Source organism: Dasypus novemcinctus, chromosome 4 (assembly GCF_030445035.2).
Source record: "Dasypus novemcinctus isolate mDasNov1 chromosome 4, mDasNov1.1.hap2, whole genome shotgun sequence".
Taxonomy (NCBI): domain Eukaryota; kingdom Metazoa; phylum Chordata; class Mammalia; order Cingulata; family Dasypodidae; genus Dasypus; species Dasypus novemcinctus.
The window spans coordinates 57,644,769-57,669,609 of record NC_080676.1 but is presented as its reverse complement, the minus strand read 5'-3'; the positions used below and the strand labels follow the sequence as shown (position 1 = coordinate 57,669,609).

General features: G+C 39.2%; 1 protein-coding gene across 8 annotated transcripts in view; it reads left to right on the top strand.

Moving 5' to 3' along the window:
- The first annotated feature begins 501 nt into the window (after positions 1 to 501).
- Positions 502 to 24,841, top strand: part of DCUN1D1 (defective in cullin neddylation 1 domain containing 1) — a 35,532-nt gene continuing 11,192 nt past the window's right edge. The window contains exons 1-5 of one of the 8 annotated variants that reach the window (XM_058295396.1): positions 532 to 603; positions 740 to 855; positions 17,531 to 17,747; positions 19,000 to 19,168; positions 21,157 to 21,287. In XM_058295396.1, coding sequence (XP_058151379.1) covers positions 763 to 855; positions 17,531 to 17,747; positions 19,000 to 19,168; positions 21,157 to 21,287 — 610 coding nt within the window. In that variant the 5' untranslated portion in view covers positions 532 to 603; positions 740 to 762. The other 7 variants (XM_058295397.2, XM_058295399.1, XM_058295401.2 and 4 more) reach the window with 7 other exon arrangements.

The window sequence follows — 24,841 nt, the reverse complement described above, 5'->3', positions numbered from 1 at the left end:
TGGGACCAAGCCGGGCTGGGAAGGGAGATCTAGGATGGACAACCTGGGCCAACCACAGTGGGACATTGTTTTTTGTTTTGTTTTGTTTTGTTTTTTGCAGGGTTATTTATTTATTTTTTAATTGATTTTTTTGGTCTGTTTTTTTAATGTTACATTAAAAAAATACGATGTCCCCATATACCCGCCCCACCCCTCCCGTAACAACCTCCTCCATCATCATGGGACACCCACCACACTTGGTGAATACATCTCTGAGCGCTGCTGCACCACATTGTCAACGGTCCACATTATAGTTTACACTCTCCCCCAGTTCACCCAGTGGGCCATGGCAGTGTATACAACGTCCAGTAACTGTCCCTGCAGTACCACCCAGGACAACTCCAAGTCCTGAAAATGCCCCCACATCTCATCTCTTCTTCCCACTCCCCACCCTCAGCAGCCACCACAGTGGGACATTGTGACATCATCAGTGATGGCCTGGATGGTTTCCCATCGCTGGCCCTCCAGTTCTAGCTGTTACTGCAAGTCCTTTCCTCTACCATGAGTGTGGAGCAGCTAAAATCAACAGATCCAGATGTACCTTGAGGTGACAGACTGGCTCTGGTGAATATTCCCACTTTCCTATTTAGAAGGTGACCCACTGAAGATTGCTTTTGTTGCCTGTTCTGTGAAATAAGGATGATGGTGCCCAGTTTCCTAGGGACAGTTCCTGAAGTTTATCCCTTTCTTCCTGATTAAGGGCTTCTCTTCGAATGGTTCGGAATGTGGGGGAAATGTCATTCCTTTGGCTTCACTAGGAACCCTTACCAGGCAGGGGGAGTCAGACGTCTTCAGCTTCTTCCTGCGCTCTGTCCAGTGAGTGTGGCATGAACTTGGGAAGAGGGCTTTCGTGTTTGACTTCCTGTGGCTTTGCTAGGGCCCACCCCTGATCCTGAAGCCTAATTCTGCCTGCTTCACCCTTTAAGCACTGTTATAACTAGAGACTGATAAAACCTAAAGGCCATGTTTTACTCAAACAAAATATTTGCATTGGTCAATCTCATTTAATTGTACATATTTATAAGTAGAAGGCAGACTTGGATCCAATAAGTGCATTTATGTAAATGGGCAAAACTGAGCCCATCCACGTGTGGGAGGGTGGTGGTGGCTGTGCATTCCAGACTAGTCAGTGTCTTTGAACTGTAACTTTGTATACATAGTTACCCTGCAGGTTTACTTTTAGCTAGATGATTTATCAGAAATGTTCGCAGTCTGTCTTTTCGGATTACTTTTGCTCCTTCTCTTTGCTAAAAGACAGGTTTAAAAGTATGAAATCTTAGTTTTACGTGTTTCTTTAAACAGAACTGCAACTATGTTATCAGTGAATATTACTTACCTTAACATGAATTTTTAAGCATTTGCAGCAACTTTTCAAATAGCTGGATGTCTTAACCTGAAAAATTATGCTATCTGTAAATACTCTGTATTAATTTGTCTATATAGCTATAGGTATGCAGTGAATATATATGGGTATATGTGTATGCATCAATAGTATGTTTCCAATTTATTTCTTATTATTGTATTGTAATTGCTATTATAAAAAATAATCATTAGAAATTCTGTACTTAAAAAAAAATTCAAAGCCATAACTTAAATATTTGAAACCTCATAACAAATGTGGTATGATCATGTTAATGAATATTCTTTTGTTAATCAAATATTGTAATTTATGCTTTATCTTCTTCTCCATTTTAAAAATACTCAAGACAATTTCAACAAGTATGTTTCTCTCAGTAATGACAATTGAGTAATAATTCTTCATTTCACATTCAGTACTTGTAGCTAAGAAGTGCAATAATGGATAAAGTTGCTACTACATTTAGCTTCTGACCATATGGCATCATGTACATTTCTCAAGGAAGGCAGACATTCTATTACAATAACAAACAATAATTGGCACAGTCGTAACACTGACAGATGGACAGACATCAGTTATCTCCCTTTTAAAAATTTATTCAACTAACTTTTACTGTGTAGCTCCCTTATGTCATATATGTCAAGCATTTACTTTGACACTGAAAACTCAGAAGATATTCCAAATGTGTCTCAAGCCTGGAAGATCCAGGGGTGAGGGAAGGTGGTCATATAGACAAATCATTACCACACAATGTTGTAAATGCAATTGAAGTATATACAAAGTATCATAGAAGTGCCAAAGGAGCATGCCTAAATGCGGAAATCCAGGGATGATGTCAGGAGCCAGTCACAGAGAGGATGGTCTTTGATTTGAATCCTGAGATATTGGTAGGAAATACAGTACCATGATTAGGAGATCAGGCTTTGTGGCTAGATTATCTGGATTAAAATCCCAACTCTGCCGCTTACTAGCTGTGAAACCTGGTCTTGTTATAGATCCTCTCTGTGCTTCAGTTTCCAGCTCTGTAGTGTGGGCATACTCAATGGGCATGGCTCACAGGGTTAACGTGCTGATTGAGTTAGTATGTATCACGGGGCTGAGAACAGTGCTGGGCACATGGAAAGCCCTCAGCGTTAGCTAGTTTGACAGGGAGAACAAAATGAGGGAAAGCGAGGAGACACGAAGGAGAATGGCAGGCTTGACTTGTTAAAACTGGAACATGAGGTGCATTGGTGTGGAAGGTAGTGATCAATGACAAGGTGAGTGGACAGATGATAGAGAAAGAGCCTCACTGCCACACCAAAGAGGCCCATGTTTAGGGAGTCACTGGAGAATTTTTAAAGAACAAATTCAGACTTATATTTTAGAAAGACAATTCTGGCACAGGGGGAAAGGGTAGAGGACAGAAGATTAATTAAGAGGCTCCTAATAATATGAGGAGAGCTAGAATAAAGTTTGGCTGAGGGTTGAAGAGTGGAATGTAGAGTCAAAAGATATTTAGGAGGTTAACTTGATGACACTTGGTGACAGATTAGATGTAGAATGTATTAATCTGCCAAAGGGGTGCTGATGCAAAGTACCAGCAATCTGCTGGCTTTTATATAGGGTATTTATTTGGGTAAAAGCTTACAGTCCCAAGACCCTAAAGAGTCCAACAAAGTCAGTTGCCACGCGTTGAAGCAAGATGGCGCGCGATCTCTGCCTGGTCTCTCAGGGCTTCCTAGATCAGTCTGGCATAGGACTCATTTCTTTACAGGCCTTACTAGAGGCTCAGCGCTCTGTTCTCTTCAGCTGCGAGCTATCAGGGAATGGCTCATCTCTCTTTCCTGGGCGGTAGGATCAAATTTCTCTCTTCTTCCGTGTCTATGGAGCTCTCTCTCTTCCTGTTTGTCTTGAGAGTCCTTCCACTTATATTGGCCCATCAAGGGGTTGGGACTCAACCCTGAGTCATGCCCTACTGCTGTGGTCAAATCAAAGCCCTAATCTTTTAATTAAGTAAACTTAAAACCTTTGAATTTAATACAACCAAAGGGTATTACACCCAGAGGAAGAGACCAGTTTACAAACATAATTTTTCTCTTTTTTGGGGATTCAAAAATAATATCAAATTGCCACAGAGGGGATGAGTTAGGAGTTGTGGATGACCTCAGATTTCTAGTGTGGATGACGTGGTGGAAAGACAGGAGGTATTGGGATAAGGTTTGGATTTTGCAAGCTAGATGGGCCTGTCCAGAATTAGTGTTTAGGCCTGCCTCCCAGGAGCTGGAAATATTTAGGACTCCTCAGGATATAGGTAGCAGTTGACATTGTGGGAATGGGAATGAGACCATGACACAGGCTGTATTCAGGAAAGAAGTTCAGGGGTGGTTCTCTTGGAAAGCTCAACGTTTAAGAGCCAAAGAGCCAAGCCGGCAAAGAAGAGTAGGTTAGAGGAAGGAGATTAGAAGAAAGCAGGTGTAGTAGATCTGTAGTAGAAAATGATGTAGTAGACTGGTCAAGGTGAATAAGAATTAAGAACTGTCCCCTGCAGATGGCAGTTAAGAAAAGTTCTTAAGAAAACCCAAGATCTATTATGTCCGTAAAGTAAAAGAGTGGGGTGAGAGATACAGCAAACCCTCTTTATTGAGGCAGTAGGTACTAGTTACTATTTCAAGTCAAAGGCAGGTGAACTTCTGGAGAACACCCACAGATGTGGTTTGCTTCGGAAGGCAGAGCTGTCCTATTCTTGCAGGGCCGTTTCTCCAGAGCCTAGCAAGGAGCTCGACACATTAGTATGCACACACTATAGGATGACAGAATGAACTGCAGAATAGTCCCTGCTGGCCGGGATCTGTCTTGTAAAAGCTTGGGAATTCCGAATACATACGTCCAGGATGTGTCTGGAAGACTTTAGGAGTTGCCAAAGTTCTGTTGCTTTTGTAAGAACTTCCAAGTCGTGGAGTTGTAGGATGATCTGGTAGTTTCTGCCTGTGTTTGGGGGTGGAGGGAAGGGTGCTGGTGATGATGGTGTTAACATAGTTTCAAGGTGGTCCTTTTCTGAAACATTTATATACAATTTTTGGCTGAGTCTTAGATGTGATTTTTGGGGATTGTTTGCTTAATTACTTGTTTCCTCCCGCACTCCCTTCCTTTGTGTGTGAAGGTGTTTCACCTGTCCAATTGGGCAGTAAATTTCTTAAGAGCAGCGACACTCCAAACCAGAGTCTTTCCTATCCACTCCACACATACTTGCCCACTTCATCTGGAGTTCACAATCCTGGTGTTAATCAGACTCGTCCAATTTAGAACCAAAAGTAGTCCAAGCCTGGACTGTTCAACCTCAGCTAAAAATTGTCTCAGTTAACTTCCCAAAACTTACCTTGTTTAGGACTGAATTGAGGGGACATTTAGGACAGCAGGTGCCGACCCTGCAATATCCCACTCCGGTGGTCTCCGTGTGGCCCTGAACCCTCAGGCCACACCTCAGTCCACACCTCCCCAGTCTGGAGCCATCCCACGGCCCCCCCCCCGCGGACCCTTAGGTCTGGGGAGAGTCCAGGAGCCTGCTAAGGGCATTGCGCACTGGCAGATCCACGTGGGAACCGATACCTTCCAGACGCTGGAACCTCAGGAGAAAAAAGAAGAGAACACTTGGGTGGAGGTATTTCCACTCCTTTTTTTCCCTGGCACTCCCAGGGCGGGCTGGCGTGGGATGGCTCCAGGACTTCAGTCACCCCTTCGGTCGCCCCCCGCAGCGCAGGCTCCCGGCCGCCGCTCGGCCCCCCTGCAGCCCGCGCAGCCGCCGCGAGGCCGGCCGGCGGCGGAAGGAGCGGCGTGGAGCGGAGGTGGGTGTCCCCGGCGCCCCCACCCCGGCGCCGCGCGCGGGAGGATGGCGTCGCGCCGAGGGTGTGCGGCGCCGCCCGCCCCCGTGCCCGGGACCCCCGCGCTCGGGGAAAGCCCCGCGCGCGGCGCCCGGCGCCCGCCCCCGTCCCTCCGCCTCCCGGCGGCCCGGGGCCGCCTGCTCGGGCCGCGCCGGGGCCGCCCCGCACTGCGCATGAGCGGGAGCCCGGCGAGCCCGTGCGAGGCGCCGCCGCCGCCGTCCATTCGCTGCGGAGCCGGAGGAGGAGGGGAGAGGCCTGGAGGACACCAACATGGTGAGCGCCGCGCCGCCGCCGCCCGCGCCCCGCGCCCCGCGCCCCGGCCCGCGCCCCGGCGGGCTGCCCTCCCGCCGCGCCGCCGCCGCCTCCCTTCCCGCCCGGCGCCGCCGCTACGCGAGAGCCGCGGAGGCGGAGCGCAGCCGGGCCTAGCCTGAGCCCGCGGGGCCGGGGCGGGCGGCGGGCCGGGGCCCCGCGCAGGGGCGCGGCCGGGGCCGGCGCTGGGCTGGGGGAGGGGACGCGGCAACGGCCCGGCCCGGCGCCCCCCGCCCCACTGTGCCGGGCCGGGGTCCCGGGTCCCGGGTGCGGAGCCGCCCGCCGCCCGGCCGGGAGGAGCGCGGACTTCGGGGCGCGCCTGCCCAGCCCCCGCGCCGGCCCCGGCGCCCCGCGAGTCCCCGGGCAGTTGCGCCCGGGGCGGGGTCCCCGCGCGCCCCCGCTCCCTCCCTCGCGGCGCGTCCCGGGCTTTGGGCAGAGGGGTTGGGCCGGTGGGTGGGTGGGGGCTGCCTCTCCCTTCCCTGCTGCGAGCGCGGGAGGCCGCGAGCCGGGGGGCGTGCGGGTGGGGGCCCTGGGGGGCCGCAGCCTCTCCTCCCGTCCTCGCAGGCTTAGGAAAAGCGACTTTCGTTACCTTTTGAACAGTTTGTTTGCGGTGGGAGGAGTAATTGGTTCATTATGGCAGTCAAAGGCGATTTGTGATTTTAACAAATCAGTTTGTCAGGTTTCTCTTTTGTTAGAAGGAAAAAAAACAACCTTTCCAACTCGAAGACCCTTGGAGTCAAGATAATTTGTTTACCTCGGTAATTATGTACCTGACCCTTTGCTGGACTCTCTTTTTCAGGAGTGTTTGTCATTGTATAGCCTGAGTATGGGTTGAATTACGTGCAGGTTATTGTATGTAAAAATGATACTGTGCTTTTGCTCAGGGGGAATATAGAGAACTCTTTGAGGAGGGTGTGTGTGTGTGTTCAGGGACTCCCCCAGTGTCTTTTTTCTAGTTGGTCTTATTTCTGCTGAATAACACTATCTGGCTCCAATCTGGCAATATTTTGGTGTCATGTATGGATATGTGGTTTAGTTTGCCAAGATTTTCGTTCCTTGGTAAACTCAGTAAAATATAAGTTTATATTTGTAAAAAAACTGCTACAAGGTAGGTTAATGTTTGGATTGATACAGTGGCGTTAGAAATATACGTTAGGGAGTCTAAGCAGATATTAATGATCTTAAATACTTTGGACTGTATTAGACGTTACTCCCAAATTTCTAGATTCGTGGCGTGTAGATGAGTAGGAAGCTTGAAGTAATGAAAGGGAATTCCCTGGTACCTACACTTCGAGAGCATCAAAGTGTGTTCTGTTATTGAGTCTCCAGGGTCAGCCCAATCCCTTAGAATTCATTATTTATGTGCTACATATGAGTGTTCAAGCTTGGGTTGGATCTTGTAACCTTCTGTCCTCTTTGCTAATATTAAATTAGCTAGTTTTGGAACACATTTAACTATACCAGATATAACACGATATCACTAATTTAAGACTTTCTGTGGCTGAACTTATTTCATGTCACTAGAATGCTCGTAATAGTTTAGAAATGAAATCACTATGAGCCCTAAAAGGTCATAAGAATTTTAAATGTAACGTTCTCCAAATAATAACTGTGTGCATTAAAATATCTCCAATTTAGTTCTGAATTTGTTTCATTACTTATAACTGTTTCTTGTTAAGACTTTTGGGCCAATGTTAATTTTTTGGTATGTATCACAGTCCAGTTTCCTGAGCATGTAGCGCAGTGCATTTCCAGAACATGGGTTAATGCCAATTCCAGGGCAAATGTAAATGATGGGCTACCTGAAATAATTTGTAAAAAGGAAAAAACAATGTTCCGTTAACTTACCTGTTAAATACACATAAAGCAGGAAGATTAACCCTTCATTCTCTCCACCCCCACAGACAATATTGTTATTTTGAAAACTTTTCAAAAAATGTTCAGTTTCTAAGTTTTCTTATTTATAAGATGACTGGATTGGATTTGATGATTTCTAAAGTTCCATCCATTTTTTTATTCTAATGATTCTTTTTAGATGTGTGAGAAATGTGTAGCAAACTAGGTTTTTATAGACTCATAGAATAATAGAATTAGAGCTGAAATGAGTTCAGAGATCGTTTAATTTACCCTCCCTTCCCCCCTTTACAGAAGAAGAAACTGAGGCTCAGAGATTTTGATATTCAAGGTTGCAAGATTGTGGGAGAACTGAAACTATTCTGTCTTTCATTCTCTCTAGTATTTGTGGTACATGTAAATCTTTTAACTCACATTGAATCTAGAGAAATGGTTCAAAAGTTGATTTGAAATTAAATTATAATACTCATTTAAACAGGGGAAAAACAAATATATTAATGAATGAGCTAAGTAACAAAATTCAAATTAGTGGATAATTGGTGATGTTAATTACTATTTTAAATGGCTTTTTAAAAACTGGATTTTCAAATTTAAGGTTTATTTTTAACAAATACCCGAACCTACAAATCCAAATGAATGCCTGCCTGTTCAAGGTTGTCATTTCAAAACTTGTTGCATATTCTTTTGCATATCTACAAGTAAATCAAAGTAGGGCCTTAATTTATTTAAACAATTATTTATTGAATATTATATGCCAGGCACTGTTACAGGCACTAGGGAGGGGGTGGGGCTAGATGCATCAGTGAACAGACAAACATCCCTACTCTGGTGAAGGTTACATTTTGCTGAGGAGAGACAGTGAACATAGTATATATAATTTTCTCCCTTACTAATGATAGAAGGTGATAAGTGTTATGAAAAAATATTGAGTAGAATTGGGAGTGCTGGGGCAGGGTTGGAGTGGCATTGCATAATGGTGTGTTTGGGTAAGCCTTACTGAGGAAGTGCATTTTGAGCAGACAAGGAGATGAGAGAGAAAACCATGCAGAAATATGGAGAGTTTGAGTTGCTCTAAGGAAAACAGTGTGGCTAGTGTAGAGTGTGTATTTTGGGGTGGGGCTGCGGGTAGGGAAGGATTTGAAGCAGATGAGGCCTGATGGTTAAAGAGTCGGAGTGGGCATGGTGGGTAATGCTAAGGATCTGGTTTCTATTCCAAAAGAAATGGGAAGCCCCTGAAGGATTCCTAGTGGTTTGATAAACTTCCTTGTTTCTGCTGTCCCATTATATCCTATTATATTAAAGATTATTTTTTAAATCAGGTTTTAAAGACAGCAAAACCTTCTGTTATTCACTTTTCTTTATTCTCTATCATGTAGTTTGGTGTGCAGAGTTTTGGATTATGTTTAAGATGACTGTCCTCTTTTCAATAAAAACTAGTTGACTGGGAGCGGGTGTAGCTCAGTGGGTGAGCACCTGCTTCCCATGTATGAGGTCCTGGGTTCAGTCTCCTGTGCCTCCTAAAACAAACAAACAAAAAACTAGGTCACCATCCACTAGGGTTAATAAAAAAACACAATAAAACTTACTTACACAGATTGTTTTTGAATGGTTCTGGTAGTTTGTAGTTTAATGGTTGGTTATGTGCAGAAAACTGGCCTCTGGGGAGAAAGAAAATTAACATTTATTGAGAGCATACTCTCTGCTAGTCAGACAATTTACAACAGTTATTTTATTTAGTTTCCATTGTAACTCGTGAGATGGGTGTTACTGCCTCCTGCTAAATATGTGCACGTGGAGGCTTAGAGGTTCTAAATTTGACCAAGGTAAAGAACTAGTATGTGGCAGTGCCGGGTCCTTGGTTCCACAACTTTATGTTCCTCCGCTTTTGACCCAGGAAGTGCTCTTTTAGTACTCGTGTGGAATCTTAGTTTCACTCTGATTTCTTCCCCGTCATATTAAATAGTGGCCTAGTGTTTCTATATGAAATCAAATGATATGTTGGAAACATTTATGTAATTGAAAAATTAGACTCTTTTAGTGCATGTAGTAAAAAAATATTGAGCTTTTTAAAATTTTTTGTTTTAAATGAGCAGAGTTCACTTGAGTCAAATGGCTGTTGTGAATATGGTCTGGAGACGTTGGGCCAAGCATAAATGAAAATATGGGAAAACTCTCTCTTTTAAATTTAAGTATGTGTTCAAGTTGTGGTAGTGTTAGCCATGACATTCGATGAAGAGAAATAGTTCCAAATAGGATTCAGTTGCTTTGTTGTCACAAACAAGCTCTTGAATAACCAGCAGACTGTCTGGTTTACATAGCCATTTTAGGTGTATCCTCCCACACCCAAGAAAAAGCAAAAACATACAAGAAAAAAATAACACTAAAGTGTCTTTCTTCATGTGTTGAATTTATTTATATAATTAGTACCGATTAGGCTTCTGTGATCTAGTGTTGTAAAATTCTGAGAGATTTACTTTTAAATAGTTCTTTTCTGAAGAATTCTATTGCTGAAGAATTCTGTTGCATTAGTTGCATTATACCTTTTAGCTGCTCCATACTCAATCTAGAGGTACTGAGTCCAGAGATAAGCTGCTGAAGTAAATGACCAGTTTTCTTGTCATATATGTAGGGTATTCTTATGTCATACCAGTAACATTTAGAGTGTTTATTATTCATACAATTTGAATATTTCAGGATTTGGGAATTGAGTAGAGACCAAATCTTAGCATTAGGGGATTTCATTTTTCGAGAATCCCTTATTCTCTTAATGTAACAAATACTGTGTGACTGTCGTATGCCAGTGATTATTATAAATTCTTTAATTACAGAACTTTTTAAAAAGCTCGTGTAATTCTTTTTCTTTTGTCTCAGTAATTTTATGTTTATTTGAGATTTCTTTAGAAAAGGTTTTTAGGGAGAGGGGAACGAAAATTTAACTCCACTACCATCACTACTTGTTGGAAGGTCAAGCAATAAATTGATAGAATCATTTGAAAGTGAATGGCTAAAACAAGTATTTTGATAGGGATTCTTTCTATCCCATTATTTTTATAAGTTGTCAGGAATTAGCAAAAGTAAGTTTTAATAGTTAAAATCTTCAAACTCAAATGAAAACATTTGCTCCATATAAGTTGTTTTCTTTTGAATAATCTTAGTAATTCTGGGGATGGGTAGAAGAATCTTGTGTTTGAATTAATGTAATTTTTTTTACAAAACCTATTGAGAAAAATTCTACAAAAAACGAAGAAATCAGTTTTAATTTACGGGTATATTTCATGAAATATGTATATTTTCAGGTGGATTGCCATCATATATCATTGTGCACAAAATTTCATATATTCACATTTGATTAGTAGTAGTCAGTGGTTTTTTATTTGTTTTGTTTTCATTTGGTTTTTTTTTTTTTTAGTGCTTCTTAAAGAAGAGTTAATTTTAACTGCTCAGAAAATTTTAAGTTTAATTTCAGGAAATTTATAATGGTAAGTAAATAGCCTAAACATAAGTATTCTATACTACAGATTATAATTTAAAAGATAAGTATTCTGTACTGCAGATTACAATTTAAAAGATAAGTATTCTGTACTGCAGATTATAATTTAAATAGCAATTTAAGGGTTTTTTGTTTTGTGTAATATTTGAAATTGTACACCGTTTCTTGTATTTTCTGGTCATAATTTGCACATGTATTTTTATTTTCTCTGGCAAGCCTTCTCACTGGCAATAGGATCTTTACTATTAGTGTCCAGAGTTTTCAACTCCTAATGTACATTGAAAACTATACCACTTGGTTTTATTCAGTTATTTTAAAAACAGGCTGACTATAAACTCATCTTCCTATAGTATTGCTTGTCTTAAAAATAACCTACTCTCCACCTCTCCTCTCAGAAAATCCTCAAAGGGAAGTTCCACTCTTAAATTAGTCTTTTGATTAGGTTGTAAAGGAATACTTAATGGAGAATTTTTAGCCAGAATACGTTTGTTTACATTTGAAAAGGTAAAGGTCAATTAAGTACTTCTTTAACTTTTCAGTAAAATAGGTGAGCAAATACCCCACAACACACATCAATTAGAGGTTGTCCTTTCACCTTTTTGTTTTCCCTTTCATTTGGAGACAATGTGGGATAAATGTAAGGACTACACCCTTGAAGGCATGCAACTGACTGTTTCATTCTTAGTTCCGCTACTTTTGAATAAATCTGTGTTTAGATAAATCCTGCTCTGAGGCTTGATTTCCTTGTTGGGAAGTGGAATTAATGATAACCGCTTTGCAGGATTGTTAATAATTAAATATCTAGCACAGTGCATGGCACACAGTAGGAGCTTAGTAATTAAGCTTCTAGGTAATGGTTATTATTATTCTTTCTTCGTTTTCTGCTTCCATAAATTTTCTTTTACTTTTTTCCTCTGGAGTGTTCTTCCTTTCATCCTGAACATATAAGGAGTTTGTATTATGTACTAGTTACAGTTCAAGGAATTTAGCATGAATTATTTCATGTAATCATCACACCCCCCCTTTTTTTTTTTTTCAGATAAAGAAAGTGAAGGACAGAGAGATTAAGTAATTTTCCCAAGGTTACAATGCATTTAAGAGGTACAGCTGGGGTTAAAATCTTGCCAAGTCTGGCTTGAGAGTTTGCACTTTCAGCTAATCATCCTGTTTGTATGGCCTCCCTGTGCAGGTAGAAAGGAAGAGGATTTCTAGTTACTCCTGCCTAGATTCTTATTCTGACTTTCCTGTAGTAGAACTTTGCCCCCTAGGTGAAAGACTTCTCTTCACCCAGAAAAAAATTAGTCTCTTTGGTTGAACTGATTTTTTCTGCTCTTTTGACTTCAGCACTACAGTCTATGGGAAGGCTTTTTACTTTTATAGATGAGTGGTTTGGGATCTTGTTAACATTTGGTTACATCTGTTGAATACTATGTATCATATATGGAAAGTATGATTTTCCTAAACTAAAACTTTTAAATTTCAGAGAACTCGTAACCATATGTAAACCTGTGAGAATCAATATACAAGCTTTTAGTGAAAAAGATGGGTAATCTTTAATATATTTTGATTTTTAAAACATTGCCTTTTTTGAGCTAGAGTTACTGAATCCTGAGATAACTAGAATTGAGTTAGAAACTTAATACCTTAAAAAATATAAAGACTTAGGCATCTGTTTTTTTCTGAAGGTCAGGCTGAAGTTGGAACTTAAGGGTGAGATAATTTTTTTTCCTGCTTTGAAAGAGTTAAGACTTAGTTGATTGGAAAGTCGTTTTCCATGTTCATTATTTTTCTTGAAGAAAATACTGATAAGAATTTCTTAACTTTATTATCATCCTTTTTTTTTTTTAACTATAGAACAGGGGTTCTTAACCTTTTTTTAAAAAAAGATTTATTTATTTCTCTCCCCTTCGCCCCCCCACCCCCGTTGTCTGTTCTCTATTTGCTGCGTCGTCTTTGTGCGCTTCTGTTGTCAGCGGTAGGGGAATCTGTGTTTCTCTTTGTTGAGTCATCTTGTGTCAGCTCTCCGTGTGTGTGGCAGGCTGCACTTTCTTTCGTGCTGCACGGCTCTCCTTAAGGGGCGCACTCCTTGCGCGTGGGGCTCCCCTGCGCGGGGATACCCCTGTGTGGCAGGGCACCCCTTGTGCGCATCAGCACTGCGCATGGCCAGCTCCACACAGGTCAAGGAGGCCCGGGGTTTGAACCGCGGACCTCCCATGTGGTAGGCAGACACCCTAACCACTGGGCCAAGTCCGCCGCCGCCTTTAACCTTTTTTGTTCCACGGACCCCTTTGCCAATCAGGTAAAAACTATGGACCCCTTACTAAGTCCAGGCTATACTGTGTATTATTTAATAAATAAATCATCTGCACCAACTCATCCCCACAAGAATAATGTTTTTTTGAATTTGAATTCAAGCTCATGAACCCCTTGATAAGAACCCCTGCCTGTAGAGTTTTTTGGGCCCCCATTTTTTCTTCACAGTATATTTGGTAGACTCAGTGGCAAAATATACTTGACTCTATAATACTTGGGTTCATCAAGGCATTTGTCTCAATTTTTTTTTTTTCAGATAAACTACCATTTTAAATGTCATTCTCAAATTTCTTGAGTGGGAAAAAAGTGAACATATGCTAGATTTATATATATATATTTTTTTAAGATTTTTTTCCTCTCCCCTTTCCTGCCCCCCCCTCCCAGTTGTCTGCTCTCTGTGTCCATTCACTGTGTGTTCTTCTGTTCTTTTGTTGCATCATCTTGCTGTATCCGCTCTCCGTGTGTGTGGCGACATTCCTGGGCAGGCTGCACTCTTTTTTTTGCGCTGGGCAGCTCTCCTTACTGGGTGCACTCCTTCCACATGGGACTCCCCTGCATGGCAGGGCACTCCTTGCATGCATCAACACTGCGCGTGGGCCAGCTCATCACACGGGTCAGAAGGCCGGGGTTTGAACCTTGGACCTCCCATGTGGTAGATGGATGCCCTATCCATTGGGCCAAATCTGCTTCCCTAGATTTATATATTAAACTATATGAGTTGAAACAGCCATTTTTCATTTTTGAAAATGCTTTTTACTCTCCAAGTTACGTTAATATTTGTACCTCTGGAAATCTTTAATACAAGTGCAGTTAGCTTTCTTTTGCAAGAGGCAACATTTCCCTCATGTAGAATTAAAAATAATCAGAATATAAATAAGACTTAAACTGCATAAACTACATTTGAATGTTGAATCATTATAGCTGTCACATGTTTTTTTGTTCTTAGGAAGATCCACACTTGGTTTGTAATGGAAATAAAGACAATCCATCTGCTTTTTCCTCCACCTGTGTTCTATTCACCATTCACCCTCAGTGAAATACTTATTTTTGATTAGTGACTCTTTTAACCTTAAGTTGATGGAAATTCAGAACTTTGAGGTTGCTGTCTCAAAATTAGAGCACCCTGCCTGGTGCATCCGTGGGGCCTGGGAAAGGGGGTGGTGAGAGTGTTATGGCTTCCTAAATAGGTCTGGGCAAAGGGCAGGTAGATGTCACCCACTCCAGCTTTACTGTAGGAATTGAGTGTATACTCCCTATCAGGGAAACAAGCATTAAAATTTATTTTCGGCACTGGGAGTGGTCAGAAAAATAGGAAGCATAACTTCTAAGTACAAGAGGAGGGTTCTTATCGACTCTTTGCAGGAAAGGGATTGCCTACAACCACTTGGCCTAGCTGGAACCCATACTATCAGTTCTCTGCCAGGTGTCACTCATTAACCTTTTTGTGTTGTTGAGCATGTGTAAATGAAACACTTTTTAAAATAGAAAAACAAAACAACAAAGTTTTACCCTGCATACCTGAAATTTACACATAAGCCAGTTAAAATAGTTTACTGTTATGTACACTTTTTGGAATGCAACATGACGTGGAGTTAATAATTCATGTGTATAATTTTGATGAGTTTGTGTTTGGGTAAGATAATTTTTCATCCTTTATTGTATCCCCAGTTTTCTAATATCTTGCTTTCTGATAGGAAGTCATTAATAGAGTGAAGAGCTCTTCAGCTTGCAGAAGTAACTTGTGTTTTTCATTCCTTCAAAAAAAGTATGAAACATCAGGGAACAGAGCTCTGGACTTGATTCTGTGTGATAAAATCCCACAAAAATTATTTTGCCACATCCAGTTTTTAGAAGAACTGGGGGAAGGGGGGCGGTTAGTTAATGCAAGGACGTTACCAGGTTTAATTAAAAAAGAAATTTCCATATAACAACTGAATTCTTGAAAGTGTTAAGATGAGAAATATTGTTTTATTATATTTTATCACAATATATTATTTAAAAATTTCAAAAAAATAATTTCCATGATGTGGCATATGGTTGGTAGACTTTCATGTTTTTACCTCCATCACTTTCTACAACTACAACATTGTACAGTGGTCACGGATGATCACAGAGGTACTTCTTCTTCAAAGAAGGATTAAAATATATATGAGTGTACTGTATTTGTTGGGGGAGAAAGGTATACTAACTTAAATATTTAAAAACAATAGTCAATAACAAAGGTTGAAATCAACTTAGTTTTCTGTTAAAGGGAAATTAGGACAGTTACCTCCCTTGTTATTCAATTTCATTGTGAGTTTGTTGTAACTAAATAGTAAATCTTGAGGAGACATTTTTCAAAAGCGAAGGACCCTTAGAGGTTAGAGGGTTGTAATGAATGGGATACGAGTAGTCTGGTGTCCAGAAGTGGTGGAGTTAACTAGTGATGTAGCAGGAGATTCGTGAATTTATAATTCGTTCATGGAGAACAGAGGTCGAGATTTTAATCTGTGATTCTAAGCAATAACATATTTAAAGAGAATAAGAGTATGGCTTCAGACTTCAAGGCATAAACATTTTCATATTACAAGAGATAGGATTGTGTTTCATACTTGATTTTTTTAAATAATTGATTTTCTTTAGTCTTATTTTTACTCTGTGATAAGTGAAAAAAGCAAAAAATCTTGGTAGTCTTTTACCTGAAAAGCTCAAAAACTTTAAAAGCAGTGTGGTTTTTGGAAAGATTGCTAAATACCTCGGATTTATGAGATCCCTCTGTTCTTGCCCCATTTTTACTAATAAATTCTTTAACCTTCTGGGTTTGTTCTCTCTTCTGTACAAGCAGGGAGTTGAGGTTTGTGATCTCAGTTTGGACTCGTTTCAAAGATTCTGGGGTTCTCAGATTTCTTAAACCATACAACACTATGTCTATTAAGGTATGCCCTACTCATATTCTTTTTCTTCCCTTCATATTCACTTAATGACAGTAGCTCAGGAAGTACTCAGATATTTTGCTAAGAAACGGTATTGGGACTTGCAAGGGGGAAGAATAGTGGGAGGCTGAGACGGCACAGGAGGCCAGCATGGGAGGAGAGGAGGAGGAGATGATGGACGGCCTCTTTGCCCTGCCTCATTTTGTTTGGGTTATGGTCAGATGAAAAATGAGTCTTTGTCACATGGGACAAGTGAGAAGAGGTTATTACAGTAGAGGGACTGTTTGGAGAGAGCAAGGGCCACTGCTAGATTCAGGCTAGGGAAAAGGGGGAAAATCCTATTCAAAAAGGATCCCCCCCTTCCCCCCCCGCGTTGTTGTCTGCTCTCTGTGTCCATTCGCTGTGTGTTCTTCTGTGACTGCTTCTGTCCTTATCAGCGGCACCGGTAATCTGTTTCTTTTTGTTGCATCTTGTTGTGTCAGCTCTCCCTTTGTGTGGCGCCATTCTTGGGCAGGCTGAACTTTGTGTCGCGCTGGGTGGCTCTCCTTATGGGGCGCACTCCTTGCGCGTGGGGCTCCCCTATGCGGGGGACACCCCTGGCTGGCAGGGCACTCCTTGCACGCATCAGCACTGCACACGGGTCAGCTCCACACGGGTCCATACGGACCTCCCATATGGTAGGCGGATGCCCTAACCACTGGTCCTAGTCTGCTTCCCTCAAAATAGGATTTTTAATAACCTCTATAGGAAGATGCGAGGTCCTCACTCATGTTTCACTCCTTCAGATTTGAGTGAAAATATTGAGGACACTTTTGATATTTATCTTGGTTCCTGACTACCACCGGGAGGGTTATAGAATAAATGTATTGCTTTCTTCCCTTTGGTAAATATATCAAGAAAAAAGGGAGGAGGTGTGGGGAGAATTGCTCAGTATATTCTTTATAATAATGGGTTTTAGGACTGTAGCAAATACCTGTTATCTCGTTCCCTAGGGTCTTTTGACTGTTCATACTGCCTGGATAATGTCACATTCTTCCCTATCACTTCTGTATCCCTCTCGGAGCTTTATTTTGTGCTCCGCCAAGGTTTTGTAAGTAACTGCTCTTCCCTTCTGGAGCCTTCGTATATGCTCCAGGGTCCGTTTCTAGGAAAAATGCAGCATGTTTAAGTTCCCTCTGCCTCTGTCCTGTTTTCTTTTCCAAAACTATACCAAATTTTATGTTTCACATTTTTAAAACATTTGTTTCTGATTCGTGGAGATAAAAAATAAGTTTAATCTGCAATGTGTTCATGTTTATCAGGAAAATATTGCTAAGAATGATTAGAGAACCATGTAGAAATACTTAGTTTTATGTGGTTTTATGTAGAGCCTCAGTTTATTTTCTGATTTTAATAGAACAAGTTGAAATCATCGCAGAAGGATAAAGTTCGTCAGTTTATGATCTTCACACAATCTAGTGAAAAAACAGCAGTAAGTTGTCTGTCTCAAAATGACTGGAAGTTAGATGTTGCAACAGACAATTTTTTCCAAAATCCTGAACTTTATATACGAGAAAGTGTAAAAGGATCATTGGACAGAAAGAAGTTAGAACAACTATACAATAGATACAAAGGTGAGTGTTTGCTTATAACTTTAAATATCTTGGACTAGGTTTGCTAAAGTTACATACTTGTAAGAAATCAAATAACACATAGAACATAAATTGAGTAAATGAACTCTGTGGATTTTGGAATTATTTCAAGAAATCTGAGGGGAGAAATTTCCCCCTTTTCACTAGAATTTCTTAGATGACTTTCTTCCCTGCTTTCTCCTCTACTTCCCCAATCTTCCAATTTGGGAATCAGGAAGAAAGGTATTGCTTTTCTTAAAACTCAGCTGAAACAGATTTTAAGAAAAGCTGCCCAATTTTAATAGTTTTTTAAAAGATTTGTAAAGTAACTTTAACATACTTTTAAAAAGTTTAAACAATACAGAATGAATGAAAAAAAGTTTAATAATTTCTTTTCCTCATTTATTTTCCTGAGATGTAAACAATTTTAATAGGTAGGTTGGATCCTTTCATGTCTCTTTATGCAAAAGTATCTATACAGAGTTTCTTTCAAATGTTTTCCAAAAATGGGATTATACTGTATACACACTTATGCCCAAAAGTCAAAGGATGTATATGCTTTTTATTGCCAGTGATACTGCCAGATTACTTTCAGAAAGTGTTAACAAATCACACCCAACAACAGTTTATGAGTGCTTGTTTCTCTTTATATTTTTGTCATTATTTTTAGTTTTTGCTTATCTTAAAGGTAAATATTGGTAGTTGGGTTTTGTTTTTCCTTTTGTTTTTTTAAAATAACGTGTTTATATTGTTGATTGGGATTGAATTGCATAGTCTCTGGTTTTTCTGATACTTTTAAGACATGAACTGCTGTGGTTAGAATGAACTTTGTTATAAGAAAGAATTTGTGTGTAATACTATTTATTTAGAATGCCTGCTTAAGTAAAATCTAGGTATTTTCACTTAGAATCCTTTATTTCTATATAGAAATTCTGATTTTCTGAATGTGTATGAGTATGGAACATTTTTCACATGAATAAGTATAATTTAAAAAAACAAAGTGTTCATCTGTTTGTGTGTGTGTGTGTATATATATACATACACCCCTGGACATCTTGAGAATTCTATTTAGGGGGCAGAGTGGCTTTAAATATTATATGGGGAAGGTATCTGTTAGAATAGTAATGTTTCACATCTTTGGCATTTTGTGATCTTTTTTTTTTTAAGTGGAATATAAAGCATTACCTTTTCAGTTTTAGGAAGATAGCATAATAAAGTATGGCACTAATTTAATATTGCATTATTATTTTTAAAGATCCCCAAGATGAAAATAAAATTGGAATAGATGGTATACAGCAGTTCTGTGATGACCTGGCACTCGATCCAGCCAGCATTAGTGTGTTGATCATTGCATGGAAGTTCAGAGCAGCAACACAGTGTGAGTTCTCCAAACAGGAGTTCATGGACGGCATGACAGAATTAGGGTGAGTCTATAATAACCACAGGAAATTAGGCACGTTACTATGAGAATTGCTGCAGAACTGAATTATGTCATGAATTTTATTGGCCCACAAACACTGGTATCAGTAGAAATGGACTGACATGCTAAGTTCCCCTGTTATACCATTTTCCAGGTTCATCTGTAGGACAGTCTATTCCTTTCACATTATACTTACTTTTATCCTTTGTTTCTAAGAGAGGTTCACTAGTATTTAAAATAAAATCACCAAGCTTTAATATTTAATATGGATAATGAAATGCATAGGTTTGTAATTTGTAATATGAGGCTTTGAATGCTGAAACTGAAAAAAAAAATTAGAATTTTAAAACTGGCTGGTACCTTAGAAGTTATATTTTGTTCCACCAATGCCTTGACAGCTCTTTTGCTAAATATCTTTGGACAAGCAAATTGAAAAAGTCATAGGTAACATAGGCTTTACCCTCTAGCCTTTTTATGCTATATTTATGAGGCTGCAAAAAATTTTCAGCAACAGGCCACCCTTTCTGGTTTTAGTGGACCACTATTGAATAATAGCTTATTTTTATTGAGCATTTATTTTATTTCAGGAATTGTGCTAAGAATTACTTCACCTACCTCTTTACAACAATTCTGAGCAAAATAGTGCTGGATATTTTCATTTTAGAGATGAGAAAACTGGCACAGAGAGATTATAGAATTAGAAAGTTTTAGAGCCAGGATTTCAATCCAGGCGTTTTGATTCTTGAGCCTGAGAGACATTGTAATCAGTTAGGGTTCTGTTAAAAGACAAAAACCACACCAGTAAAATAAACAGGGAAATTTTAATATAAATAATTGTTTATGTGGTTAAAAAAATAACAGCAACTACAGGAAACAGCTACCACCCCTGGGGTTGAGAGGAGTGAACAAGGAAGGAATTTAGAGTGTTAGGCTTCCCTTTTTAATACTGTGAGATTTAGACCTCCCAGGTGGAGGAGAGGGCGGGACGGCTGCAGGAACCAAATGCCTGGTGCTCTGGGGGAGAAGAAACTGGCTAGAGGCTGCTTCTGAGGAGTGGGGGGAGATGCCACCACTGTGGTGAATGCTGCTGGGACCTCCCAGCACACCTTACCCCTACAGAAAATAAACTTGGGTAAGGAAAGTTTCTTTTTCCTCTTCCAGCCATTCATCGCCCTCTATTGGTAGAGCTTAACATGGAGTCAGCTGGCAGGAGAGAGATGTAGCCTGGCAGCTTGTAGTTCAATATCACAAAGTTGGGTGAAAAACTGTGGGTTTGAGACCATAGCAGGAAAATGAAAGCAAAAATGATTGGAAGGAAAAAATTTGATTGATTGATTTGTGGAATCTATAAGAAAGTATATTTCTATCTTATTTCTTAAGACTATTATCAGGAAAGTAAAGCTTGGGATTTTGGACCCTTTCAGCTCCTTGGAAGCTGACTGCTTTGTAAATGTAAAAGATGCTTGCTGATGTTGATTAGAGATAATTCAGTGGTAGGGGCTGAGCTGATACTTATTATTGTACTTTGAATATAAAAAGAAGTAAGTTTTTAAGGGGAATGCTTGTTCACCTAAGCAAAAGATTATTGTTTCAGTTAGTTTGGAAACTGAACATGTGATTTGTTACTATATAAGGAGTATCTAATACAGTTTAAGTTGGTGATTGTTAATGCCGATTATAGCACATTCTTGTCTTTTCACTGCAGCTGACTCCTACAAGTCAATGTGTTGATAATCCAGTGAATCATGTAGTTGAAAATAATAGCCCATTTCTTTTACAAATAGTAATTACTTCAAACATTTATTACAGACCTTCTCTTCCCCAGCTAATCTTATACCTGTATATATTTATATAATGTAAAAAAGATGAGATTCCAACTATCCGATGTTTTAAAAAATTCTGTGAAATAAATATAAATCCTCATAGGAATAAATAAGTTTTTAATTTATAGTGGAAAAGTTCATCTTTTATAAACTTAATTTTACAATGTAGATGTGACAGCATAGAAAAACTAAAGGCCCAGATACCCAAGATGGAACAAGAATTGAAAGAACCAGGACGATTTAAGGATTTTTACCAGTTTACTTTTAATTTTGCAAAGAATCCAGGACAAAAAGGATTAGGTAAGCATTTTTAAAAATTATATTTGGAGTATCAAATATATTTAGATACATTGACAGTATCACTTTTGTTTTGTGATAGAAAAGTTTTGAGCATTAAGTTCTCATGAAATACTAATTATTGAAAAACAATGAGAAACAGTGAGCTTTTAATCAGAAAATATTGTACACTTTGGATAGTAGAGTAACTCAGGGTACCTCGTGTGGACCTCTGATTTTTGTTGTTTTTTTTTAAAAAAAGAATTACAATACAGAAAATAAATAGCTGTTAAAATTCCACTCACCATTATTTATTTGTGCATGATTTAGAAAATATTTTAGGATTTTTCACTATGGATCTACATAAATGCCATTTTCAGGTTTTTGATGCATAGAATGCCAAATCTATTTGTTTTTTGTTGTGAATAATTTAGAAACTATAAGAAGGAATCATCATTGTTCATAATCTCATCATCCAAAAATAACCATTGGTAACAGTTTAGCTCAATCAATACAGTCTGTATTTAATATCCATATATTTGCTTTTGGAAAGGCTAGGAATATGGAAGTAAAAGGTCCAACATCCTCATTACTTTAAGAATTTAATGTTTACACTATAAAATAATAAAATAATGTGTATTGTAAGGGTTTTAGAGAAAAAGAGAAGTGAACAAAAGCAGGCATTGTCAGGAAATGCTTCCGGGTTAAGGGGGGTTGTGAACTGAAGGATTTGGTAGTTGGCTAGGAAATGTCTAGAGGATAGTTCTGGAGTACAGTTATGAATGAAGTCCTGAAATCCTTAAACCTCAGGTATAAGCTTGGCTTCTTTGTGAAGTGAAAGACATTGGTTTAATTTTAGTGGGGTTACTCTGTTGGAGATTAAATTGGTGAGGTACAACAAATCTGAAGAAGCAAAAAGGTTTAAGCTGGAATTTGTGGGAAATGAGAACCCACTGAATCTTTTATACACAGGAGCTTTTCTTTAGTGTGAATTTTCATTGTACCTGCCAATGTGCTGTTGCCACATTGCTTGTAGCTCAGTGCCGTGTGCTATGTGCAATGTGCACTGCCTCATTTCCTTATGAGTTATTCATTCTTTTATTCAGTACTTCACCACCTGCTCTGTGCCATATACATAGTAATAAATTATCCTAATTTTGCAGATGAGGAAACTGAGGCATAGGAAGGTTAAGTAACTTGCCCAATGATGGAAGTGAGTTTCCTGTTTGATTTGTTTTGAAGATATTATAGTTGGAGAGACTGATAGAGGGCTTTTGTACTAATCCTCCTTTAAAAGTTAGATTAGAGAGAAAAAAAGCATTGAGTAGAGAATTCTATGAAGAACTATTAAACCAAGATAGTGACTGAAAAACCAGAAAGGAAGGGATGAATATAAAATATTTCTAAAGGAGGGAAGTGGATGTAGCTCAACCGATTGGGCTCCTGTCTACCATATGGGAGGCCCCGGTTTCCCTTCCAGGGCCTCCTTGTGAAGACAGGCTTGCCCGCGCCCACGGGGAGCTGAGAGCCCATGTCGGCAAAGAGCTGGCGCAGCAAGATGGTGCAACAAAAAGGGAGACAAGGAGACACAGAAGAAGGCACAGCGAATGGACACAGAACAGACAGCAAGCAAGCAGCAAGGGGGTGGGATAAATAAATAAAATCTTTTAAAAAAAAATTATAAAGGATAATTTACCTAAAGGGTGATTAAACATGGCTGAATTAGTTTAAAGATTTACAAAATAATGAATAACGAATACTGATTCTGCAATTTAGGTTGAATTTTATTCTTATGGGAAAATTTTCTTTTACAGGCAAAATAAGCTGGGATGCTTGGGGGCTAGTTTCTCTACTCTCTTTGCCTGTGTCCACCAGTTAACTGAGCTGTTTGTTCTTGTTTCTTCTTTCTTTCCCACAAATGAAAACCTATTAAAGCCTTTGAGTTTACACTTATGCATTAAAAGATTATTTTTATTGTATTTAGAATTGTTGCACAATAGTTTGATAGGATTAAATAAACACAATGTTGCAAATATATATTCATTTAAAGGAGTTTACTACTTAGTTATATCCCTGCCTCTTATTGGAGCACAAAATAAATAATATTTTGGGTGATTATATAATTTTGATATACCTAATCTTGGTTTTTGTTATAAGTGGCAAAAATAAACCACAATTAAGTTTATCTTGCTTTTGGATATACTAATTAGACAGTCAATTGAAATTTTAGATAATAGGGAATAAATGCACAAAAGATTATGTGAAAGCATTAGATTTAAAAATTATTTGTTCTATTCAATAAGAATTGAACTTAAAAACGTAATTAAAAAATAAATCATTGTTTCTTTTTTTTCTTTTGTGTTGGTGTAGAGTGTCAGGAATTGTAATGAACTTGCTTATGAAGATTTAATTAAAAAGAAAAGCAGTTTCCTTTGCAGCCTTTCTAAGGATTAACAGGGCTCTTAAATTACAAAACCTAGTAGAAGGGGTTAGAAGATCTTAGGAGAAGAGGAGAGGCCAAAACAAATTGGCAAAGAGTAACAGTAACAGCACTGTTGTTTTCAACTATGCTAATATTGTAAGAGCCGGTGTTTTCCATATATATTTTTTTTACTTTCCATTAACTTTATTTCTTGTGACGTAAAAATAGGGTGTTTCCTCTATCACTGTTTCAAAGACTATTTTCTGATAGTCTTCTAAATCTTAAATTTGAATAGGATTTCATAAGTCTTCTATTACATCTACCCTACTCTAAGTGGCATCACTACCTGATGCCCATTTAGTTTCTACTTTTGAAAACACAGGGACTGGTCCTCCATGTGGTTCAGTCCTGTCACAGAGTACTCTTACTTGTTATTACAGAGTTCTTCCTTATTAAGCTAACGTCTTTGTCTTTATTTCTTCTCCCATTAGTCTTAGTTTTGTCTTCTTTAACACAGGAAATCTGACCATTTAAAAATTACTGTCATTCTTCCCTTGTCCTCTTTTTTTCAGGCCAGCATACCAGTTCTTTCAACTATTTTTCATTTAAGGAAACCTTTGTTATCCCTGTTACTGTTCTCCCTAGACACATTTCCTATTTCTCAGTTTCTCTCAAAATAGAGCACTTGAAGCGGAACACTTAAAGAAGTGCTCAGAAGAAAGCAGCCTAATGTAAAATACAGTGGGCTTGCTATTTTTCTGTTAGACTGTTCATCCTGTTAATTTGTTCAAAGATTATGTTCTCTAGCAGTTATGTCATGTTTAGGGCCATATTGAACTTCATTTAGACTAATGTCTGTGGGTCATTTCCATGTGACCTGTAGTTCTGCTAGCTCTCTCCAGTCTTGTGAGGTTGATTTAAAAGGGTTTAATATTATTTGTTAAACATTTACTTTAATGCTTAGAAATGATTTTATAGTATTTTAAAGAGCACTTTCATCTTTGAACTAAATTAAAAACATAATATGTTCCCCATTATATAGATGAGGAAACTCATGGTCAGTGAGGCTGACTTTAGAGTTGGTAAAACAGGGACTAGACAGGTTTTAGGATTCCACATACTGTATTCTTTTGCTATAATCACCATTCCATTCTCC